Below are 23,352 nucleotides of genomic sequence, written 5' to 3'. Positions count from 1 at the left end.
TCTGAATCTATTAGAAGATAACATCAGAGAAAAGCTGGGTAATCTTGGGTTTGGCAATGAGGTTTTAGATACAATATCAAGACCATAAACCTTAAAATAAACTAATAAGTTGGATTTCATTAAACTTAAAAACCGTTCCATGAAGCCCACTGTTAAGAGAATGAAAAGACAAACAAAAGAATAGGAAAAGTCTTTGAACAACTCATATGATAAAGGACTGATAGATATACAAAGAAATTTTAATCTCAACAATAAGAAATAAGCAACCAAATTAAAAAGTGGACAAAAGACCTAAACACACATCTCATTAATTAAGACACAGATGGATAATAAGCAGATGAAAACAAGTTGAATATAATATGTCACTAGGGAATTGCAAATTAAAACGACTAGGAGATACCCATAAACACCTGTGGAAATAGTTAACATCCAAAATTGTCAACTTCAATTGCTCACAAATATTTGGAGCAACAGGAACTTTCCGTTTGTTGTTCCTGGAAATGCAAAATACTATAATGACTTTGGAAGACATTTTGGGCATTTTTAAACTAAAGTAAACATAGTCCTATATTTACACAAATCAATGAAGAACTTAAGTTCACACAAAAACCTATACACCAAAGTTTAGAGTAACTTTATTCATAATTGCTAAAAATTAGAAACAACCAAGATATGCCTTAATAGGTGAATGCATAAACCAACTGTGGTATATATGTACTATGGAAACATATTTAGCAATAAATACAAATGAGCTATCAAACCTTGAAAAGACTTGGGTGAATCTTAAGTGCAAATTGCTAAATGAAACAAATCAGTCTGAAAAGGCTAAATAGTGTGTGATTCTAACTAGATAGCATTCGGGTAAAGGCAAATCTATAGAGCCTAAAAGATCAGTGATTGCCAGAGGTTGGGGGGAGGGATAAAACAAGTGACCTCTGCTATAAACTATGGACTGTGGTTAATACATCAATATTGATTTTTCAAATGTAGAGATACAACAGATTCTTACACGATATTAATATGAGGACCAACTGTGTGATGGCAGAGTGGAGGTATAAGGAAATTCTCTGTAACTTCTGCTAATGTGTTTTATTAATCTAAGACTGCTCTAAAACTAGTCTATTTATTTTTTAAAGGGAAGGAGTATTTACATAGGCAAATCAATGGGTTAGGAAGGCAGATTCCAGAGAGAAGCATTAACATGAGTGAAGGCTAACATGAATTCAAACTGTAGATGTAGATAGTCCAGTGGGGCTAGAGTACAGCATACAGAGAGGAATATAATGAAACATTACAACCAGAAAGGTAATTTTGGATTAAATAAAAATGCTTGTATTTTATTCTGGTAGCAGTAAGTGGTCACTGGAAGTCTTAAAAAGGGAGTGGATAGGCAAATGAAAAACCACAGGAAGACAGATTGGGAAGATAGGGTACTTCTATCAAGGGATTAATGCCTGGTAGTCACCGTAGAAATGACAAAATATTACAGAAGTCAGCGTGACTTAGAAATCAAATCAATGTGAGATTTAGATAGACAGAGGATTACTAAACTTTGTACATTTCATAGCTAGAAGGAGGTGGTGCTATGCACTTATATAAGAATTGTAGGAGTTGCTGAAATACCAAGATGCATTAGAAATTATTCTTACAGGCCCGGCTCGGTGGCTCACTGCTGTAATCCCAGCACTTTGTGAGACCGAGGTGGGCAGATCACTTGAGGTCAGGAGTTCGAGACCAGCTTGGCCAACATGGTGAAACTCCATCTGTACTAAAAATATAAAAATTAGCTGGGCGTGATGGCACATGCCTGTAATGCCAGCTACTTGGGAGGCTGAGGCAGGAGAATCGCTTGAGCCCGGGAGGCAGAGGTTGCAGTGAGCCAAGATCATGCCACTGTACTCCAGCCTGGATAACAGAGCGAGAATCTGTCATATTTAAAAAAGATAATTAATAAATAATAAATAATTTAAATTAAAAAAAGAATTATTCTTATAGTAACTTGCATAATGTCTGTGAAGTCAATAGGAAAAGAAATAACCCATTTTGGAGATTTTTAAAAAAGATTTGTCTTTATTATCACGCTATTAAAAGGCTACCTGTATATCTAGCATGTGACTAAGTGAGCCAGATTGCAGGTGTGGCAATCTGTACTACTGATGGTTTTTAATTATATGTGTTCAGTTTCAGAAGAAGTTTGACTTTCATAATTCAGTATTTGCATATGCTTTGCATGGAGAACTCATGTGTGGTCACTGTTAAATTGGCCTGTAATGTAAGTACTAGCTTGGGGTAAAGTCTAGGGCATTACAGTCAATTGACAGTTATTGCAGGTCATGATTTCAAAATATGAGTTTTAAGCCTTTCATGGTCATTTGAAGTGTTTGATGAATTAGATTTTAAAACTGCCAATGGGCTGTTAAATTCTTTTTGTAGTTTGCATTTCAATTGGACTTTAAGTAGGTATATTTCTTATTATCGCCAGATGGTGCCTAGGTGATACTGAAAATCTCTGGAGAATGAGGAAAGATTATTACACTGTTAAGGGAACTGTAAGTTGAACAAAAGCTTATCTGAGCATTTGAATAGTAAATAGGAGCACTGATGGCTACTTTTCATCTAAGTTTGATCAATTTGTGACTGAAGCAGTGTACACAAAGAAGGACTGAAGTGTATAATTACCTTGGGCTTGCGGTAAATGATAGCCTTATATAGAAACCTACTTAGGTCATTGATTGTCGTTATTATGTTGAACATAATGTGAAGGTTTCAGGAGAAAGATAAACAGTGATTAGTTAATATATATTATAAAATATCATTATAGCATAAACTATATGATAAAAATGCGTATGTACCTAAGTAATTTTAGAAGGCTAACTGAAAATATGCTTCTAGTTTTAAAGGGAGTGAGTTGCACATACAAATGAGATTACAAAGCATTTGTCTTTCTGTGCCTGGCTTATTTTGCTTAGCATAATGTTCTCCAGAATGACAAGTGTTTGAGGCGATGGATATATTAATTAGCTTTATTTAGTTATCCCACATTGTGTGTGTGTATATATATGTGTATATATGTGTGTGTACACAATATAATATATAATAGGATCACTTTGTATTCCATAAGTATATACAATTGTAATTTGTCAATTTATAATAAAAGTTTTAACTATTAAAAAGTAAAAATAATCACAAGTGAGTGGAAAAGGCCACTTTGAATTCAATATTGTAAGAGTTGTTTTGAGGCTTCATTGATAAATAATAATGGCAACAAAAATATGTCAGAGCTTGAAAGTTTGGTTTAGAAGGTTGTTCCTAAAAAGGATTTAGAGATAGTGAGCCATAAGTGAACACGGATAGGAGAAAAGTTTAAAATAGTTTCTGACTCTGGGATATGGAGTCAGATAGGGAGTACAGAGAATGTTTCCTTTCCCGAGTTCCACACAGAATTTAAGTTTCTAGGTTAGGTTTTATCCTTGTGTAATTCTGGTAACAGTGCATTTTGTGACTGTCTTTATCAGAAACACTGGTGGCTAATGTTTTCTTTATTAAGGAATTGCTTTCATTGTTATGATCACTTGAGTGTTATATGAGACCTTACCTACCTGGAAAGGTATTCCACTGCTTGTGCTGCCTTTGTACTTTCTTGTTAACAGTTTTAGATCAACCATTATAAGTGAAATCAGGAGATGGACCTCAAATAATTTAACACTGCTTCTTCCTTCTAGCTCCCATTGAAATTGGACTTTATTAAAATTAAAAACTACTCTGTGAAACACACTGTTAAGAAAATGAAGCCATAGAATGCAAGAAAATCTTTGTCCTAAAAATAGATGTGTTTTGAGTGTTTTTATTACTGCCACTTTGGTTTGAGGAATGAGATTTAGGGAGCTTTTTAATATACTTTCTATAGATTCGCTGATGTTCTTTTTCTGTTGTGATAAGGGAAGCAAGGAAATGTGAAGCAATTACCAAGAGAAAAAAAAGGACATTATTAATACTTAATACTTGTGCGCAGAATCAACGTAAATGCTGTCCACCATAGAGTTTCTGTAGTCTGCGATAATTTAGAAAAATTATAGGCAGGGATGTTTTAGAACATCTGTTAAAGACTACTGATTTCTGGGCTTCTGTCCAAAATCAGGCAAGATTACTCTAGAGGTAATTGTTTATAATAAGTGCTATGATTTGCTCACAGTCACGTTCACATCCATAAAGCTAGACTAAATTTTAGTAGACTCTGCTCAAACTCCTTTCCTCCTACAAATTTCAGCCTATTAAGGGATAAGTAGACAATGATTTCAACGTTACCTTTTACATGATGGCATACCGGTGGCTACCAGAAGTTGAATGTGGATAATAATTGAGATATATTCTTTCAGATATTTCAAATGTGTGAAAATTATTTCGAGTTGCATAAGAAAAAAAAATGAAATTCCTGAAATGACTCAACAATATTTGTCATTAAGTATTTCTTATTAAACTGGAAAATAGGTTGATATTTTGATAAGGGAGTTATTATTTATTGACAAAGACTTTAAATTAAAGCTATTAATATAAGCATTCATTTTAGAGATTTATATCTAAAAGGGTATAACATACTCCAAGTCTGTTTTCTTCTATAGTTCTGAAGCTTAGAGAATCTACATCCTGCCTTACCAGCACCTCTGTTAAGTCTCTTAAAGAAATTATAAAGCTGTCAACTATCAACACATCAATGCATTATTGTTATGATGTTACAAAACAGTTATAATGATTAAGAAGAAAGTTCTTATTTTTTGAAATGCAATGATGCTTGGCTTAAAGATTTGTGTTTGTTTTATGGGTAAAAATTTTGCATCTTATCAATATTTGGGGAATGAAAGCAAGAACAAAGCATATTTATAATTAAACGTGGATACAGGAAGATTTTTAAAATGATTAAACAATATAAAATACCACAGGTGCTATTAATGGCACAAGGAGACACTAGGATATAATAAAAATTGTTTTTTATAAGAAAACTAAGAATGAATTCAGATACTTTTTGACAAACTATTTCAGATAATCATAATGTAACAAATTTAATATGCACTGTCTCTTTTAGGACTGGATCTGCCATTTATGATGATGCCTCATCCCCTACTTCCAGTCAGCTTACCTCCTGCATCAGTTGCCATGGCAATGAATCAGATGAACCATCTCAATACTATTGCCAACATGGCTGCTGCAGCACAGATTCACAGTCCACTCTCCAGAGCTGGTACCTCTGTTATAAAGGTAAGAATCATGATTTAGAAAAGGACAAAGGTGTCAATTACATGCAAATTTAGATAAAATATTAACAATACCACTGGATCTTCAGTAGTCACTCAGTTCATTGACTCAGTGAGTTAGCATACAGTATTGATGGGCTTAGTTTGTGACTAGGCCTGCCAGGTTGGTTGCTGTTTGTTTGTTTTCATTCCATGGTCACAGATCTCACTTTTAATTCTATTTCCTGTCTTGCAGTCATGTGCACAGTGTGTGGGAGGCGTGGGCAGACTAATGACAGAGTAGAAGAGTGTGCAAAAACCATTCCCATTGCTGGGGTGAAACAAAGTAAACACTATGCATCTTTTTGGAGTTTGAGGGACAGTTATGAGGTAGGATATACCATACAGGACTTAGAGTCAGACAGATTTGGGTTCCAATTCTGATTTGCAACTTAGCTGAATGAACTTGGGCATGACAGCCCCTCCTGAACATGTTTCCTCAACTGTAAAATGAAGGTCATAGTTAATAATCTATGCTGCTTATTTCATGGGCTGTCTGGAGATAATATGAGTAAAATATATGTAAAAACCTGCAAAATATTAACAATATGTATGATAACTTATTGCATTAACATTATGATGTTAGAATACTTTTATTTCAAGTTTATGGGCATGGGATAATGAAACACAAAGAATATTTTGTAGCTACTGCTTCTTTTTCCTCTTAGTTTGGCATATGGCTTTTCTGCTCTCTTTTCAATTATCATATGAACTAGGCTTTTGAATGCTTTTTCTTCTTGTGAAGAGGTGATATATGGGTACATAGTATCCCAAGATTTTAGTTAATCACAAAAACCCATTGATTCCCTCCTTTATTCCTCCACTTACTCAACAAATATTACACCTTTAATAATTACATGTCAGGGTATTGAGCAATATGGGAAATTTATAAGTACAATATACACCTTGACTTTCAGGAGCTCCCAAACATAAATGTGAGACAAACAAGTACCCACTTAACTTATACCAACAAGACAGACTACGATAGATAACATAAGAGAACCACCAAGTATTACAGGAATTTAGAGGAAGGAGTGATTATACCTACCTTTTAGAAGAGAGGAGCAAGGATCTGGGAAGGTATTATAGTTAATGATTTCAACTAAGCCTTGCAATATTGATATGATTGTAATAGATAGGTATGGAGGTGAAAGAAATGAAGGCAGAGGAAATGTGACATTTTGAACATACTTGTTTCATTTTAAAATTAGCTTGTAATTTGGGAGCCTTCTAAAGCACTGAAGAAAATTTGAAGCATAACCTTTGTAAGAAAGGAACAGAAAAATTGATTATTTTATAAAGCTTCATCTATATATTTATAACACCAACTGGAAGTATGCTTCCTGGAGAGACTGGTGGCAGACTTCACCACTACACAAATACCCTGGCAACAAAACTGCACTTGTATCCCTGAATCATAAAAAAAATTAAGGTAAAAATAAAGCTTGTGGTTGATAATGATTAGTCTATCCTAACTAATGGGAGCTCTGTTATTAAAATATTTGACGGGAGTGGAAACTTGGACTTAGGGTTGTCTTTGAGAAGAAAATTACCCATGAAATGTGGGATAAATTTCCCATGATTTTGAAACTGGATGGCTATTAAGAAAATATGACAACACAAACAAATTGTGAAATTATATTAAAAAGCAAACCTGGGAGCAGTGGCAGTGACATGTGCCTGTAGTCCCAGCTACTTAGGAGCCTAAAGAGAGGAAGATCACTTGAAACCAGGGGTTCAAGATCAGCCTGGGCAACATTGTGAGGCTCCTTCTCTAAAACAAACAAACAAAAGCACTTCAAAGTAATTGTATCATCATACTGGCTTTGGAATGATGGAAGAGTACTCTTAATAGAGGCATGCTTATGACTCTTCAAAAGTACATTGGTTGGTTTTCATAAGTACCACATTTAATTAGCTGTATTTCATTTGAATGTTTGTGTTCATTTCATTTGAATGTTCAGTTAGCTTTGTGAGTAATTTGCGTCAAGAGGCACATGGAAATGTGGTTCATAATTATGGTCCTGGAAATGGGAAAGATAATTATCTTCTTAATCCAAGTTTTTTTTTTTTTTTTTTTTTTTTTTTTTTTTTTTTTTTTACCTATTACAGCATATAACTGACATTTTGTTTAGGGCTTATTAGTCTATTTCATATGCAACCTTTTAAAAAAGAAAGTTGGCATTGTCACAAACAATTTTATACAACTTTTTAACAGATGAAATTAGATCATATGCTTATTTATGTCCTGCCAAATGCACAAATACATAGAAACCATTTTATGCTAAAGAGAAATGTATCTACTTTCATGTCGTTATTTTGACTAAAGTAAGTTAAGACAGATATATTTAATTAAAGCACTGATAAAAATTTCTATTTCTGTACAAATCTATGAGAAATATATTTTGTCATATGCATAGATTGCATGGTGGTGGAAGAAGGGCTTTTGGGGTATCCATTGCCCAAATAATGTACATTGTACCCAGTGAGTAATCTCTCATCATGCACTCACTTTTCCATTGTCTATCATTCCATACTTTACACTCCTGTGTACACATTATTTAGTTCCCACTTATAAGTGAGAACATATGGTATTTGTCTTTCTGTGTCTGACTTGTTATGCTTAAGATAATGGCCTCCATTTTCATCCATATTGCTGCAAAAGATAAATTTCATTCTTTCTTATGGCTAAATAGTATTCCATATATCTATATCTATATCTATCTATCTATATATATATATATATATATAGTATTCCTCTATCTATCTATCTATCTATCTATCTATGTTGATGGATAGATAGGAATTGATAATGGGTTAGTCTATCCCAACTAATGAGAGCTCTGTTATTAAAATATTTGACCGGACTGTAAACTTAGACTTAGAGTTGTCTTTGAGAAGAAAATTACCCATGAAATGTAGGATAAATTTGCCTGTTAGGCAAATATGCCTGTTAGGATAAATTTCCCATGATTTTGAAACTGTATGGCTATTAAGAAAATATGACAACAAAAAACAATGGCGAAATTATATTAAAAAGCAAACCTGGAAGCAGTGGCGGTGATGTGTGCCTTATTTTATATATAATATATATTATATATATATGAATACTATTTAGAATATATATATATATAATGGAATACTATGATCCTAAAAAAGTGCAAGATACATATTCATATATATATATGCAAGATATATATGTGCATATATATATATATATATATCTTGCAGTTTTTCTTTATCATATCATCTGTTGACAGACACTTAGGTTGATCCCATATCATTGCTGTTGTGAATAGTACTACAATAAACATATGAGTGCAGATATCTTTTTGATATAGTGAGTTATTTTCCTTTGGGTAGATACCCAATAGTGAGATTGTTGGATTGAATGGGAGTTTTATTTATAGTTCTTTGAGAAATCTCCCTACTGTCATAGTGAATGTACTAATTTACATTTCTACCAACAGTGTATAAGCATTACGTTTTCTCCTCACAAACATTTGTTATTTTTTAGCTTTTTAAAAATCCTCACAAACATTGGTTATTTCTTGTCTTTTGAAAAATAGCCATTCTGACTCATGTAAAATGATATCCCATTGTGGTTTTAATTTGCATTTCTCTGATGACTAGTGATGTTGAGCATTTTCATATGCCCGTTAGTCATTTGTATGTTTATTCATGTCCTTTGCCCACTTTGTACTGGGATTATTTGGAGTTTTCATTTTGAGTTGTTTAAGTCCCTTCTAAATTCTGTTTACTAATCCCCTGTCACATGCATTATTTGCAAATATTATCTCCCATTCTGTAGGTTGCCTGTTCAATCTTGATTATTTCTTTTGCTGTGTAGAAGATTTTTAGTTTAATTAAGTCCCATTTGTCTATTTTTGTTTTTATTGCCTGTGCTTTTTACATCTTATTCATAAATATTTTGCCTAGACCAATGTCCAGGAGAATTTTCCTTAGGTATTTTTACAGTACTTTTATAATTTCATGTCTTGCATTTAAGGGTTTAATCCATCTTGAGTTGATTTTTGAATGTGCTGAAAGATAAGGGTCCAATTTCATTCTTCTGTGTATGACAGTCAGATTTTCCCAGCACCATTTGTTGAAAAGGATGTCATTTCCCCGGTGTATATTCTTGTTGATTTTGTCACAAAAGAGTTGGCTCTGAGTACCTGGCTTTATTTCTGTGTTCCCTATTTTGTTCCCTTGATATATGTGTCTATTTTTATATCAGTACCATGCTGCTTTGGTTACTGTAGCCTTATAGTATAATTTGAAGTCAGTAATGAGATGCCTCCAGCCTTATTCTTTTTGCTTCGTATTTATTTGGCTATTCGGGCTCTTTTTTAGTTCCATATGATTTTGAGGATAGTATTTTCTATTTCTGTGAAAAATGAATTTTTTTAAGGGATTGCATTAAATCTGTAGATTGCTTTGAGCAGTATGGTCATTTTAATAATGTTAGTTTTCTAATCCAAGAGCAAGGGATATTTTTCCATTTGTTTTTGGCATCTACAATTACTTTCACCAGTGTTTTGTAGTTTTCCTTGTAGATATCTTTTACCTCTTTGGCTAAAATTATTCTTAGTTTATTTTTTACTAGCTGTTGTAAATGGGATTACCATCTTTATTTGATTATCTGCTGGATCATTATTGGCAAGTGGAAATGCTACCAATTTTTGTAAAGGGATCTTCACACTGTACTAAATTAATTTCTCAAATTCAAAAGATATTTGGTGGAGACTGAGGCTTTCTAGATGTAGGTCATGTCATCAGTGAACTGGGAAAATTTGACTTCCCCTTTTCTGTTTGGATGCCTTTTATTTGTTTCTTTTGCCTGATTGCTCTGGCTGGGGTATATTGGTTCGTTCTCAAGCTGCTATGAAGAAATACCTGAGACTGAGTAATTTATTTTAAAAAAGATGTTTAATTGACTCACAGCTCCACATGGCTGGGGATGCCTCAGGAAAACTTACAACCATGGCAGGAGGCAACTCTTCACATGGCAGCAGGAGAAAGAATGACTGCCAACAGGGAAAATGCCAGACATTTATAAAATCATCAGATTTCATGAGACTCACTCTTTCACAATAACAGCATGGAGGAAACCACCCCTCATGATTCAGTTACCTCTACCTGGTTCTGCTCTTAAGATGTGGGAATTATAACAATTCGAGGTGAGATTTTGGTGGGGACACAAAGGCAAATCATATCATTCCACCTATGCCGCCTCCAAAATCTCATGTCCTCACATTTCCAAACACAATCATACCCTTTCAGTAGTTCCCACAATCTTTTTTTTTTTTTTTTTTTTTTGAGATGGAGTCTCGCTCTGTGGCCCAGACTGGAGTGCAGTGGCACAATCTCGCCTCACTGCAAGCTCCGCCTCCCAGTTCACGCCATTCTCCTGCCTCAGCCTCCCGAGTAGCTAGGACTACAGGCGCCCGCCACCATGCCCAGCTAATTTTTTGTATTTTTAGTAGAGACGGGGTTTCACCTTGTTATCCAGGATGGTCTTGATCTCCTGATCTCGTGATCCGCCTGCCTTGGCCTCCCAAAGTGCTGGGGTTACAGTCGTGAGCCACTGCGCTTGGCCTAGTCTCCCCAAATCTTAATGCATCCCAGCATTAACCCAAAAGTCAAAGTCCAAAGTTTCATCTGAGAAGGGACTCAAGGCAATTTCCTTTTGCCTATGAGTCTCTAAAATCAAAAGCAAGTTAGTTACTTCCTAAATACAATGAGGGACAGGCATTGGGTAAATACACCCATTCCAAATGGGAGAAATTCTGCCAAAACAAAGGAGACACAGACCCTATGCAAGTCTGCAGTCCAATAGGGCAGTCGTTAAACCTTAAAGTTCCCTAATAATATTCTTTGACTCCATGTCTCACATCCAGGTCATGCTGATGCAAAAGGTGGCCTCCCATGGCCTTGGGCAGCTCTGCCCCTGTGGCTTCACAGGGTACCGCCCCCTCCCGACTGCCTTCACAGTTGAGTGTCTGTGGCCTTTCCAGGCACATGATGAAAGCTGTTGGTGGATCTAACATTCCATGGTCTGGAAGACAGTGGCCCTCTTCTCATGTTCCACTAGGCAGTGTCCCAGTGGGGACTCTGTGTGGGGGCTCACATGCCACATTTTCCTTCTGTACTGCCCTAGCAGAGGTTCTCCTTGTGGACTGTGTCTCCGCAGCAAACTTCTGCTGGATATCCAAGGGTTTCCATACATCCTCTGAAATCTAGGCAGAGGTCCCTGAACCTCAATTCTTGTCTTCTGCACACCTGCAGGCCTAACACCACACGGAAACCACCAGGGCTTGGGGTTTGCACCCCCTGAAACAATTACCTGAGCTGTATATTGCCCCTTTTAGCCACAGCTGGAGCAGCTGGGACAAAGGGCACCAAGTCCCTAGGCTGCACACAGCAGGGGGGCCCTGAACCCTGCCCAGGAAACCGATTCCCCCTGGTAGGCATCCAAGCCTGTGATGGGAAGCTCTCTTACATGGCCTGGAGGCATTTTCCCCTTTGTCTTGGTGATTAGCACTTGGCTCCTAATTACTTATGCAAATTTATGCAGCTGGCTTCAATTCCTCTCCAGAAAATGGGAGTTTTCTATTGCATCATCAGCCTTCAAATTTTCCAAAGTTGTGTGCTCTGCTTCCTCTTGAATGCTTTGCTACTTAGAAATTTCTTCTGCCAGATACCCTAAATCATCTCTCTCAAGTTCAAAGTTCCGCAGATCTCTAGGGTAGGGGCAAAATGCTGCCAATCTCTTTGCTAAAGCATAGCAAGAGCCACCTTTATTCCAGTTCCCAACACGTTTTTTATCTCCATCTAAGACCACCTCAGCCTGGACTTCATTGTGCATGTAACTGTCAGCATTTTGGTCAAACCCATTCAATGAGTCTCTAGAAAGTTCCAAACGTTATTACATCTTTCTGTCTTCTTCTAAGCCCTCCAAGCTGTTCCAACCTCTGTCTGTTACCCAGCTAGTTCCAAAGTTGCTTCCACATGTTTGGGTATGTTTACAGCGGTGCCCTACTATCTCAGTACAATTTACTGTATTAGTTCATTCTCATGATGCTATGAGACTGAGTAATTTATAAAGAAAAGAGGTTTAATTGACTCACAGTTCTGCCTGACTGAGGAGGCCTCAGGAAACTTACAGTCATGGCAGAAAGCACCTCTTCACAAGGCAGGAGGAGAGAGAAAGACTGCCAGCAGTGGAAATGAATATCCAACGCTTATAAAACTTTCGGATATCTGAGACTCACTCACTATCACGAGAACAGCATGAGGGAAACTACCCCCATGATTCAATTACCTCCACCTGGTCCTACCCTTGACACTTGGAGATTATTACTATTCAAGGTGAGATTTGGGTGGGGAAACAGAGCCAAACCTTATTACTGGGACTCCAGTATTATGTTGAATCAGACTGGTAAGAACAGGCATCTTTGTCTTTTTCCAGTTCTTAGAATACTTTCAACTTTTCTCCATGTTAGTAGAATTTGGCTGTGAATACACCTGATCATGGGCTTTATTTTGGTTGATGATAATATTGGGTGTGGGTTTGTCATAATGGTTCTTATTGTTTTGAAGTATTTTCCTTTTATGGCTCCTTAGTTCATTGAGGTCTTTTATCATGAAGGGAAGTTGGATTTTTATTAAACGCATTTTCTGCATGTGTTGAGATGATTATATGATTTTTGTTTTTAATTTGGATTGTGTAATATATCTTATTTATGTATTTATTTATCTATTTGTGTATTTCTTTATTTAAAGACAGCATTTTGCTTTCTCACTCAAGTTAGAGAGCAGTGGTACAATTATAGCTCACTGCAGCTGCAAGCTCCTGGGCTCAAGTGATTCTCCTACCTCAGTCTCTGGAGTAGCTGGGTCTACTGGCATTTTCCACCATGCCTGGCTGATGTGTTTCTTTGTTTTGTATTTTTATTTTTGTAGAGGTGGGGTCTTACTATGTTGCCTAGGCTGGCCTTGAATTCCTGACCTCAAGCCCTTATTTCAATTTGGCATCCCAAAGTGGAGTTCCAGTAATAAGGTTTGGTTCTGTGTCCCCACCCAAATCTCACCATGAATAGTAATAATCCCCCAGTGTCAAGGGCAAGACCAGGTAGAGGTAATTGAATCATGGGGGTAGTTTCCCACATAATCCTGAGATTATGACATTTATTCATTTGTATATGTAGATTCATCCTTACATTCCTAGCATAAAACACACTTGACCATTATATATTATCCTTTTGATGTATCATGACTTAATTTATTAATATTTTGTTGAGGATATTTGCATCTATGCTTTTCAAGGATATTGGCTTGTAGTTTCCTTTTTTTTTTTTTGTTGAGACGGAGTCTCGCTCTGTTGCCCAGGCTGGAATGCAGTGGCCGGATCTCAGCTCACTGCAAGCTCCGCCTCCCGGTTTACGCCATTCTCCTGCCTCAGCCCCGGAGTAGCTGGGACTACAGGCGCCCGCCATCTCGCCCGGCTAGTTTTTTTTTTTTTTTTTGTATTTTAGTAGAGACGGGGTTTCACCGTGTTAGCCAGGAGGTCTCGATCTCCTGACCTCGTGATCCGCCCGTCTCGGCCTCCCAAAGTGCTGGGATTACAGGCTTGAGCCACCGCGCCCGGCCTGTAGTTTCCTTTTATTGTTGTGTTGTCCTCTGGTTTTGTTATCAAGATGTTACTGGCCTCAGAATTATTTAGGGATACCTTCCTCCTCCTCAACTTTTTGTAACAATTTCAGGATGATTGGTGTTAGTAGAATTTGGCTGTGAATACACCTGATCATGGGCTTTATTTTGGTTGATGATTATTTTTGTTAATGATTCAATCTCGCTACTCATTATTGTTCTGCTCAGGTTTTACATCTTTTTCCTGGTTCAATTTTGAGAGAATGTGAGTTTCTAGGAATTTATCCATTTCCTCTAGGTTTTCAAGTATGCAAGCTTTTACTTCTGCATAGTAGTCTCTGATGATCTTTCATTTTTCTGTGGAATCATTTGTAATGTCTCTTTTTTTAATTTCTGATTTTTATTTGTATATTTTGTTAGTCTAGCTAATGGGTTATCAATTTTGTTTATGTTTTCAAAGAGCTATTTTCTCATGTTGATTTTTCATACTTTTTTATTCTTTATTTCATTTAGTTCTGCTCTGATATTTATTTCTTCTGCTAATTTTTTTTGGGGGGGTTGCTTTTCTTTCTCCTTGAGGTGTGATGTTAGGCTGATAATTTGTAAGCTTTCTAAATGTTTGATGTAGGCGGTTAATGGTATAAACTTGCCTGTCAGCACAATTTTTGTCTTTCTCGTAGGTTTTGATATGTAGTGGGTCCATTTGCATTTGTTTTAAGAAATTTCTAGATTTCCTTCTTAATTTCTTCCTTAAGCCAGTGATTGCTCAGGAGCATGTTGTTTAATTTCCGTATATTGAAGTTTCCTTAGTTTTTCTTTTCAATGATTTTTAGTTTTATTCCATTGTGATCTGAGAAGATGCTGGATATGAATTTGAATTTTAAAAATTTGTTGAGACTTGTTCTGTGGCCAACTATATGGTCTATCTTGGAGACTGTTCCATGTGCTGATGAGGAGAAGGAATATTCTGTAGTTGTCAGACAGAATATTCTATAAATGGTTCTCCCATGTTGGGTGCTTGTATTTTTAGAATCATGATACCCTCTTGCTGAATTGATCATTTTATCAATAGTGATTGGGTTGTCTTTTTTTTACTATTTTTGATTTAAAGTCTGTTGTAACTGATATAAATATAGCTACTCCTGCTGACTTTTGATTTTCATTTGCATGAAATATCTGTTTTTCACCTCTTTGATTCTGTATTTGTTTTTACAGGAAAGCTTCTTGTTATCAGCATATAGTTGGATCATGTTTTTTAATTTATTTCACCCATCTATGTCTTAAGTGTAGCATTTAATCCATTTACATTCCAGGTTAGTGTTGACATGTGAAATTTTGTGCCTGTCATGTTTTTTATTCCTTTTAATTGGTATTACAGATTATTTGCTTTTTCCTTATTCTCTATGTTTCTTTATTGTTTGATAGAATTCTGTCATGTTGTCATTTGATTATTTCTCTTTCTTATTTGTATGACTGTTTTGTAAGTCTTGTGAGTTTTCTACTTCCATGTGTTTTCATGATGATGAATAACAAAGTTTTGTTTCCATGTTTAAAACTCTTTTGAACATTTAATGTATGATCAATATGGTGGGGAGGAATTCTCTGTGTTTGCTTGTCTGGGAAATATTTTATTTTTCCCTAACTTATGAAGCTTCTTCTTGTGGATAAAAAATGCTTGTCTGGCAGTTTTTTCTTCTTTAGCACTTTGAAAATGTCATACCATTCTCTTTTGGCCTGTAACATTTCAGGTGAGAATTCCATTCTCTGATGGGGGTTCCTTTACAGATGACTAGATGTTTTTCTCTTTCTGATTTTAAAATTATTTATTTCCCATTGATTTTAGATATTTTGACTATAATATGGTGTGGTGAAGTCCTTTTTGCAATGTATACTCTTGGAGATTGCTAAGTCTCCTTTAGATGTCTGACACTCTTGCTAGAAATGCAAAATCTCCATAAATTACTTCCTCATATAGGTTTTCTAGACTTTTGGTTCTTTCTTCTTTCTCAGAAACACAGATAATTCTTAAGTTTGGTTGCTTTATGTACTTCAAAATATGTTATAGTCTTTATTCATTAATTTTTTTTTTTGACTGACTGGATTATTTCAAAAGATGGTCTTCATGTTATGAGACTTTTCCTTCTGCTTGGTCTTGTCTATTACTGAAATATTCAGATGTACTTTATATTTCCTTCAATGAACTTTTGGATTCTAGAATTTCTGTTTTTTGTTTGTTTGTTTTTGTTTAAAAAAAAAAAAAACGGTATCTGTCTCCTTGGAAAATTTCTCATTTATGTCCTGAATTCATTTTCCAATTATTGCATTGTTTCAGATTTCTCTTGCCTGTCATTGAGCTTCTCTAAAATTAACATTTTGAATATTTTATCTGTCATTCAATAATTTCTTTGTGATTCATTTCTTTTCCTGATCAATTTTTTATGCTTTTATTGTGTCATATTTCCTTGCTTATCATGCTTTCTGGTGTAACAGTAGCTTTTTCCAAGTTTTTGAAACTGCTTTTATACAGGAAAATTTTTGCTGAAAGTGTATATATGTTATTGGTTGAGTCGGATACTTTGGCTTTGACTTTGGGTGCCCACGGTAGTGTAATCCATACAATATTTTCTGTAATATACAGGGTCATTGGTATCTGTGATTTCCTCCATGGGTTACGATACAGTTATGTGTTAAGGCTGTGCTGAAATTTTGCTGTAGGAATGGGATGCGAGACAGATCATTCTTCAGGCAGTAATGATGGCATCAATAGGCTGAATCTGCCTGTTCTTAGTCCCCAGAGCAGCTTACACAGGCACTAGTGTTCATGAGTCCTGAAGGGCCAGTTTGTCGGCCTCTGGGTAGCTTGTTTGGATGCCGGTAATGACAGTGGTGGGCCATGCATTTGGGCAGGTTCCCAGGACCCCTGGACTGCTGGTGTGATGTGACTAAATGCAGTAGTGAAGATGGAGCAACCCACTTGAAATCAAGTGGTTCGTGCTCGTGTTGCTGGTGCCTGCAATTGGTTGTGGAGGCTCGTTCCCCTGGCCAGCTGGTAGCACACGTGGGTGGGTGTCATCTGTTGTGGTATTGGTAGATTGGGTCAGTATGACTTCAGACTCTGGAAGCAGCAATCAAGTGCCAGCAATAATAAACTAGGCTGGGAAACTTCCTGGGTCCTGCATGGCGTGCTTGAGTGCTGGGGATATGGGTTTAGGCAAGGAGACATTTCCTTGAAAGTAGTGACTTCAGGTGCTGTCTGTGATAAGCAAAAGTGGGGTTGTCCTCATGCCACTAGTGGAATTCTCAGGAATGGACTGTCATGGCTGTGCTGTAGACCTGCCATCAGGGAGGGTGGGGCTCCTTATAGCTGGAGGGGCAGGTAACTCTGGGAAGTACAGCCTGTCCACATCTTGATCTCACAGCAGCTGTAGCAGGGGAGAGGGAATTGTTTCAGGAGTGTCTGCCAGGTGGCAGATGCAGCAGAGTCAGCTCAAACTCTGCCCAGTGGTGGGGCACAGCCCAGTGTTACACTCTCAAAATTGCACCAGGTGTGGGTCCATAACCAGACAGAGTGGTGCACCTCTCAGGTGAGCAGCATGGATAAGAAGCTGTGGAAAGTGAAGTCTGCTTATGCCTCAACCTTGCAGCAGCAGCATGGATAAGAAGCTGCAGAAAGTGAAGTCTGCTTATGCCTCAGTCTTACAGCAGCCTCAAGTAGGGTGGTGGAGATTGTCCTAACGGTGTGTGGGAGCACTCAGTTTCCCAGATCCTTCCTCAGTCCAGTGTTGGCAATGGCAACAGCCTTGTCAGTGCTGCCTCGGAGCAGGATCTAGAGCCTTGGTATCTAGTCTCTCAGATGGCTCAAGGTTGAAGCTGCTCTGAGATTGGAAGCCTGTGGGATTTTGGGTGGATTCCCTTTCTGGAGCAACACCTCTGTGCAATCACTAGGCAACTCCCTATGTTAGGCTCAAGGCCTGTGTTGGTTGATGGGTTCTTCTATAAGCCAAGATTGCTAAAGTCTGTTGCAGGAGTGTGGAGTCCTGGGGAGTTTCTCCCTTACCTTTTCCCCATGTCCAGGAGCTTTTCTTGGTCCCCGGCAAGCCCCCATCCTGGTAAGCTGCTTCAAACCCTCTCATTACTTGCTTGGGGTTTCTCATGAGTCTCTGTTGAATTTTACTGTTCTCTTTTAGACAGTCTGTTTGAAATGTGAGTATCTACTCACTGTCTTTAAAATTTATAATCTAGCAGTTTTACATAATAAAACAAATATTTAAATTTGTATAACTCATTACTTTACAAAATATCTTAGTTGAATTCACCAGGTCTTTTATATCATTTTTACCATGTAGGTAAACTGTCTTTCCAAATATGCATTATCAGAATATTTAACATTTAATTATTAGAAGTAAATGTCTTCACTATGAAATTTGATTTCCTTCTGACAAATCCACTATGAATTAAGAAAAGTCACAGTGGCCTTTCCCAAAACCTCTTTGCTGTGTATACTATAATCGATTTAAAACACACCTACAGAAAAACAATACTCAAAATTTGAAAGATGCAGTATGAGACTAGGGCACATTATAAAAAGGGTCCAAAATTTGTGTTTAGTTATATAAAACTTGTGAAAATTTACAGAAAGCGCTATCAAATTATTTTGAAACGTTTACATTACTCATATTGTCATTTTTTTCTTTCAGATCAAAATTACCTTTTGATATAGTTTGGATATTTGTCCTCACCCAAATCTCATGTTGAAATGTAATCCACAATGTTGGAGCCTGGGCTTGGTGGAAGGTGTTTGGATCATGAGGGTGGATCCCCCATGAATGGCTTGGGGCATCTCTGTGGTGAAAAGTGAGCTCTCACTCTGAGTTCACACAAGATCTAGTTGTTTAAAAGGCTGTGGCATATGCCCCATCACATTCTCTTGCTCCTGCTCTGGTCATGTGATATGTCTGCCCCCACTTCACCATCCACCATAAGTAAAAGTTTCCTGAGGCCTCCCCAAAGCAGGTGCCAGTGATATGCTTCCTGCACAACCTGCAGAACCATGAGCCAATTAAACCTTTTTCCTTATAGGTTCCCCTTTGTCAGGTGTTTGTTTATGGCAATGCAAGAAATGCCTAATACAGAAAACTGGTACTGAGGGATAAAACATTGTTGTAAAGATACCTTGAAATGTGAAGCCAACTTTAGAACTGGGTAATGGGCAGAGGTTGGAAGAATTTGGAGGGCTCAAAATAAGACAGAAAAATGAGGAAAAGTTTGGTACTTATTAGAGACTGATTAAATGGTGGTGACCAAAATGCTGATTAGGATATGGACAGTAAAGTCTAGGTTGCTGAGGTCTCAGATAGAAATGAAGAATTTATTTGGAACTGGAGCAAATTTCACATGTGTTATACCTTAACAAAGATCCTGGTTGCATCCTGTTCATGCCCTAGGGATCTGTGGAAGTTTGAACTTGAGAGTGATGACCTAGGGTATCTGGCATAAGAAACTTCTAAGCATCAAAGTGTTCAAGATGTGGCCTGGCTGCTTCTAACAACATATGCTCTTATGTGGAAGCAAAGAAATAATGAAAAGTTGGAACTTGTATTTAAACAGGAAACAGAGCATTAAAGTTTGGAAAATGTGCAGCTTAGCTGTGTGGCAAAAAAAGGAAAAAGCTTTTATGGGAGAGAAATAAAAGCAGGCTATGGAGCAACCATTTGCTAGACATATTTGCATATCTAAAAGAAAGCTAAGTGCTAATATCCAAGACAATGAGAAAAAGACCTCAAAGGTATTTTATAGAACTTCATGCAGCCCTTCATCACAGGCCTAGAGGCCTAGGAGGGAAGAATTATTTCTTGGGCCAGGCCCAGGGCTCTGCTGCCCTGCACAGCCTTGGGACACAGCTGCCTGCATCTCAGCTGCTCTAGCTCCAGCCTCAGCTCAAAGGACCCCAGATAATGCTCTTGCCACTACTCCAGAGGACACAAGCCACCGTATCCCTTGGCAGCTTCTGTGTGGTGTTAATACTACAGACACAGAATGCTTGAGTGGATGAGACTTAGTAGCCTTTGTTGGGTTTCAGAAAACGTATGAGAAGGCCTAGGTGTCCAGGCAGAAGCCTGCTGCAGGGGCAGAGCCCTCACAGAGAACCTCTACTAGGGCAGTGCAGAGGGAAAATATGGGATTGGAGCCTTGACACAGAGTCCCCACTGGGGCACTGCCTAGTGCAGCGATGAGAAAGGGGCCACTGGTTCCAAGACCCTAGAATGGTAGATCCACTGGCAGTTTACAACTTCAGTATGGAAAAGCCACAGATGCACAACAACCTGTGAGAGCAGCACAGGGTCTGAACTCTGTAAAGCCACAGGGACAGAGCTGCCCAAGGCCTCAGGAGCCCACCACTTGCATTAGTGTTCCCTGGAGTTAAGGGCAGTTGGTACATGGAGTCAAGGGAGGTTATTTTGTGGGATGTGGGACATGAAGTCAAGGGAGATTATTCTGGAGCTTTAAGATTTAATGACTGCCCTGCAGGGTTTTGAACTTGTGCAGGGCCTTTCTTTCGGCTGATTTCTCTCTTTTAGAACATGAACGTTTACCCAATGCCTATACCCCTGTTGTATCTTGGAAGTAAATAATTTGAATTAATTGATTTTAAGTAAGCAATTAGTTTTATAGGCTCATAGGTGGAAAGGACGTGCTTTGTCTCACATGAGACTTTGGACTTTGGACTTTTGAGTTAATGCTGAAACAAACCAAGACTTTTGGGGACTGTTGGAAAGGCATGATTGTACTTTGCAATGTGAAAAGGACAAGAGATTTGGGGGATTCTAGGGGTGGAATGATATAGTTTGGATATTTGTTTCTGCTCAAATCTCCTATTGAAATGTAATCCCCAATGTTGGAGGTGGGATCTGATGAGAGGTGTTTGGATTATGGGGGCAAATCCCTTGTGAATATCTCAGGCCATCCCCCTGGTGCTACGTGAGCTCTCACTCTGAGTTCACATGAGATCTGGTTATTTAAAAATGTGTTGCGCCTACCTCCCCACCCTTGTTCCTGCTCTAGCCATGTGATATGCCTGCTCCTGCTTCAACTGCCATGAGTAAATACTTCCTGAGGCCTCTTGAGAAGCAGATACAAGTGCTATTCTTCCTGTGCATCCTGCAGAACCATGAGCCAATTACATCTCTTTTTTATAAATTACCCAGTATCAGGTATTTATTTGTAGGAATGCAAGAACTGCATAAGACATCCTTTTGCCATATCATTTTTTAAAATCGCTGGGATAAAAAAAAAGCAAGCTGTGATATTGAAACATGTTTTCAGTGTCCTTCTAACACATGCCACTCTTCTTTAGCTTGGTTTATGTTAAGCTGATGCCTGTGCTAATGCTTGTCATTGATGATCATAACACTTAGATCACTAATTCCACTGGAAGCTAGTCTTCTAGTATATTCTTTGAATAATAGGGTTATATGCTGCATAGAATATATCAAGTTAATAAATGACTGCTATACAAATCACACTTATTTCTAACATTTAGTATTTCTAGACAAAGGTCCTAGGAGCAACTTTAAAATATTTCTGCACTTCATTTTCCTTTCTGCAAAATGGATCTTGCTTTCTTTATACTTTACTTCTATATTTACATATAAAGTTTTTATTTAAATTATAGTTTACATCTAAAAATTGATTAGGCTAATCTGTAAGCTGTGTTAACTTTTCATTTTAATTCAAGTAAGTCAATTTGTCATTTGCTGGCAGACTTATTTGTTAACAATTAATTGAATCAGATGAAGCCACTGGTATCTGGTTTAAAAAATTTGTTGGTTCATTCATATTTTTTGTTTTCTATTCATTGAGTCACTATTGTGTATCAGGTAGTGCTCAAGGTTTATGATTTAAATGGGAGAGACAAATAATGAAAAAATAAATAATTATATAATTCTCTATTAAGTATTTAGATAGACAAATGAACCCGTATTTTCTCTTTTGAAAACATGATAGAGTTTGCTTTTATGCCCTATGAGACCAGGGTTTTTGAGTTATAAAAAGAAGTGAAACTACCTATAATTATTTCTACTTATCTACCTTCACATTGCTTAAAATTTTAATACTGGGTGATTTCTTAGTATGCTATTTTTGTCTCTTATTTTTCACATTCCTTAAAAGAAAGCTATGGGATATATGCAACTGTGATTGAGTGCATACTCACAAAATACATTTATTTTCAGAATGTTACAAGTCTAGTTTTGTTTGTTTGAATGCTCAGAGGCTCAATGAACACAGAACTTGTGTACTTATTCATGAACTTAAAATTTGCTTAATCAGGTAATGTTGAATGTTAGGATGAAAGAAAAACTTCTAATTTCTATAATAGACTTATACATTCAGTGTTTCAGATTTTATAATTTTTGGGCCAGCATCCACTGATATGCCTAAAAACCAGCTCTCCAAAAACAAAACAAATCAAAATAAGAAGATAACTGTTATTTATAACATTTGCCAATTTTTTTGGTGTAAATATTTCTATCATGGCAATTTCAGGTCACCAACAGCTTAACAACCGGTTCACAAAATTAATGAATATTTGACAATTGGCTCCAGTTTGAGCAGGTCCAAGGCAGCAGCCTCCTTTGAAAATATTATACTAAATATGAAATGGGTATCACTTCAGACTCTCCATGGCAACCTTTTCTTATATCTATTAAGCAAAGCAAGCAAAAAAATCTTTTCCAACCAGTTTACTTTTCAATACCTTCAACAAAGCATAACACATTAACTAGATGTTTGAGAATTCTCTATAAAAGTGAATGAATAAAGTTTGTTCACCAGTTTAATTTATACCACTTTAACAGAGAATGGTATTAAATTGGAAGGGAGTTTAGCTTAATTGCATTTGGATCATTTTTTATCAGCATGTAAATATTAGTTAAAAAAAAAATGTTTGGTGATTAGAAGTGTGGATGCCTGCACATGTCCTCAAATGGTGAAAGCTATCACAATGGAAAATACACCTGGCTAAGTCTTTTTCATTTTAGGTCTCAGAAGTGATATAACTTTTAGAAGCTTATATTCCAAAGAAAATATGTATTTCTTACATACTCTGGTAGATTTCCTTGCCTCCATGGATTTAAATAATTAACAGTGCATCTTAGATGCATAGGATATATCTACTATAGCAACACTGCCCATAATGGTAGCCATTAGGCATGTGTGGGTATTTTAACTTAAATAAAAATATAAAATTCAAACTTCAGTTACTGAATTAGTCACATTTCAAGTGCTCAATAGCCACATGTTATTTGTGGCTATTGTATTAGACAGCACACTTATAGAATGTTTTCATCATTGGAGAAAGTTCCATTGAACAGAACTCCATTAAATAGGGTGAATGGAAGGTCTAGAACCA

At 36.9% G+C, this 23,352-nt stretch overlaps 1 protein-coding gene across 1 annotated transcript in view; it reads left to right on the top strand.

Annotated features, from left to right (window-relative positions):
* Positions 1 to 23,352, top strand: part of DACH2 (dachshund family transcription factor 2) — an 811,718-nt gene that overhangs the window by 589,585 nt on the left and 198,781 nt on the right. Inside the window, 1 exon segment of the mRNA XM_033233153.1 lies at positions 5,081 to 5,253. Within this exon segment, the coding sequence (XP_033089044.1) occupies positions 5,081 to 5,253 (173 nt within the window).

This window comes from Trachypithecus francoisi, unplaced genomic scaffold, assembly GCF_009764315.1.
Source record: "Trachypithecus francoisi isolate TF-2019V2 unplaced genomic scaffold, Tfra_2.0 Contig01451, whole genome shotgun sequence".
NCBI lineage: Eukaryota > Metazoa > Chordata > Mammalia > Primates > Cercopithecidae > Trachypithecus > Trachypithecus francoisi.
Note: the sequence above shows the minus strand (reverse complement) of the source record. Positions and strands in the feature narration are given on the sequence as shown.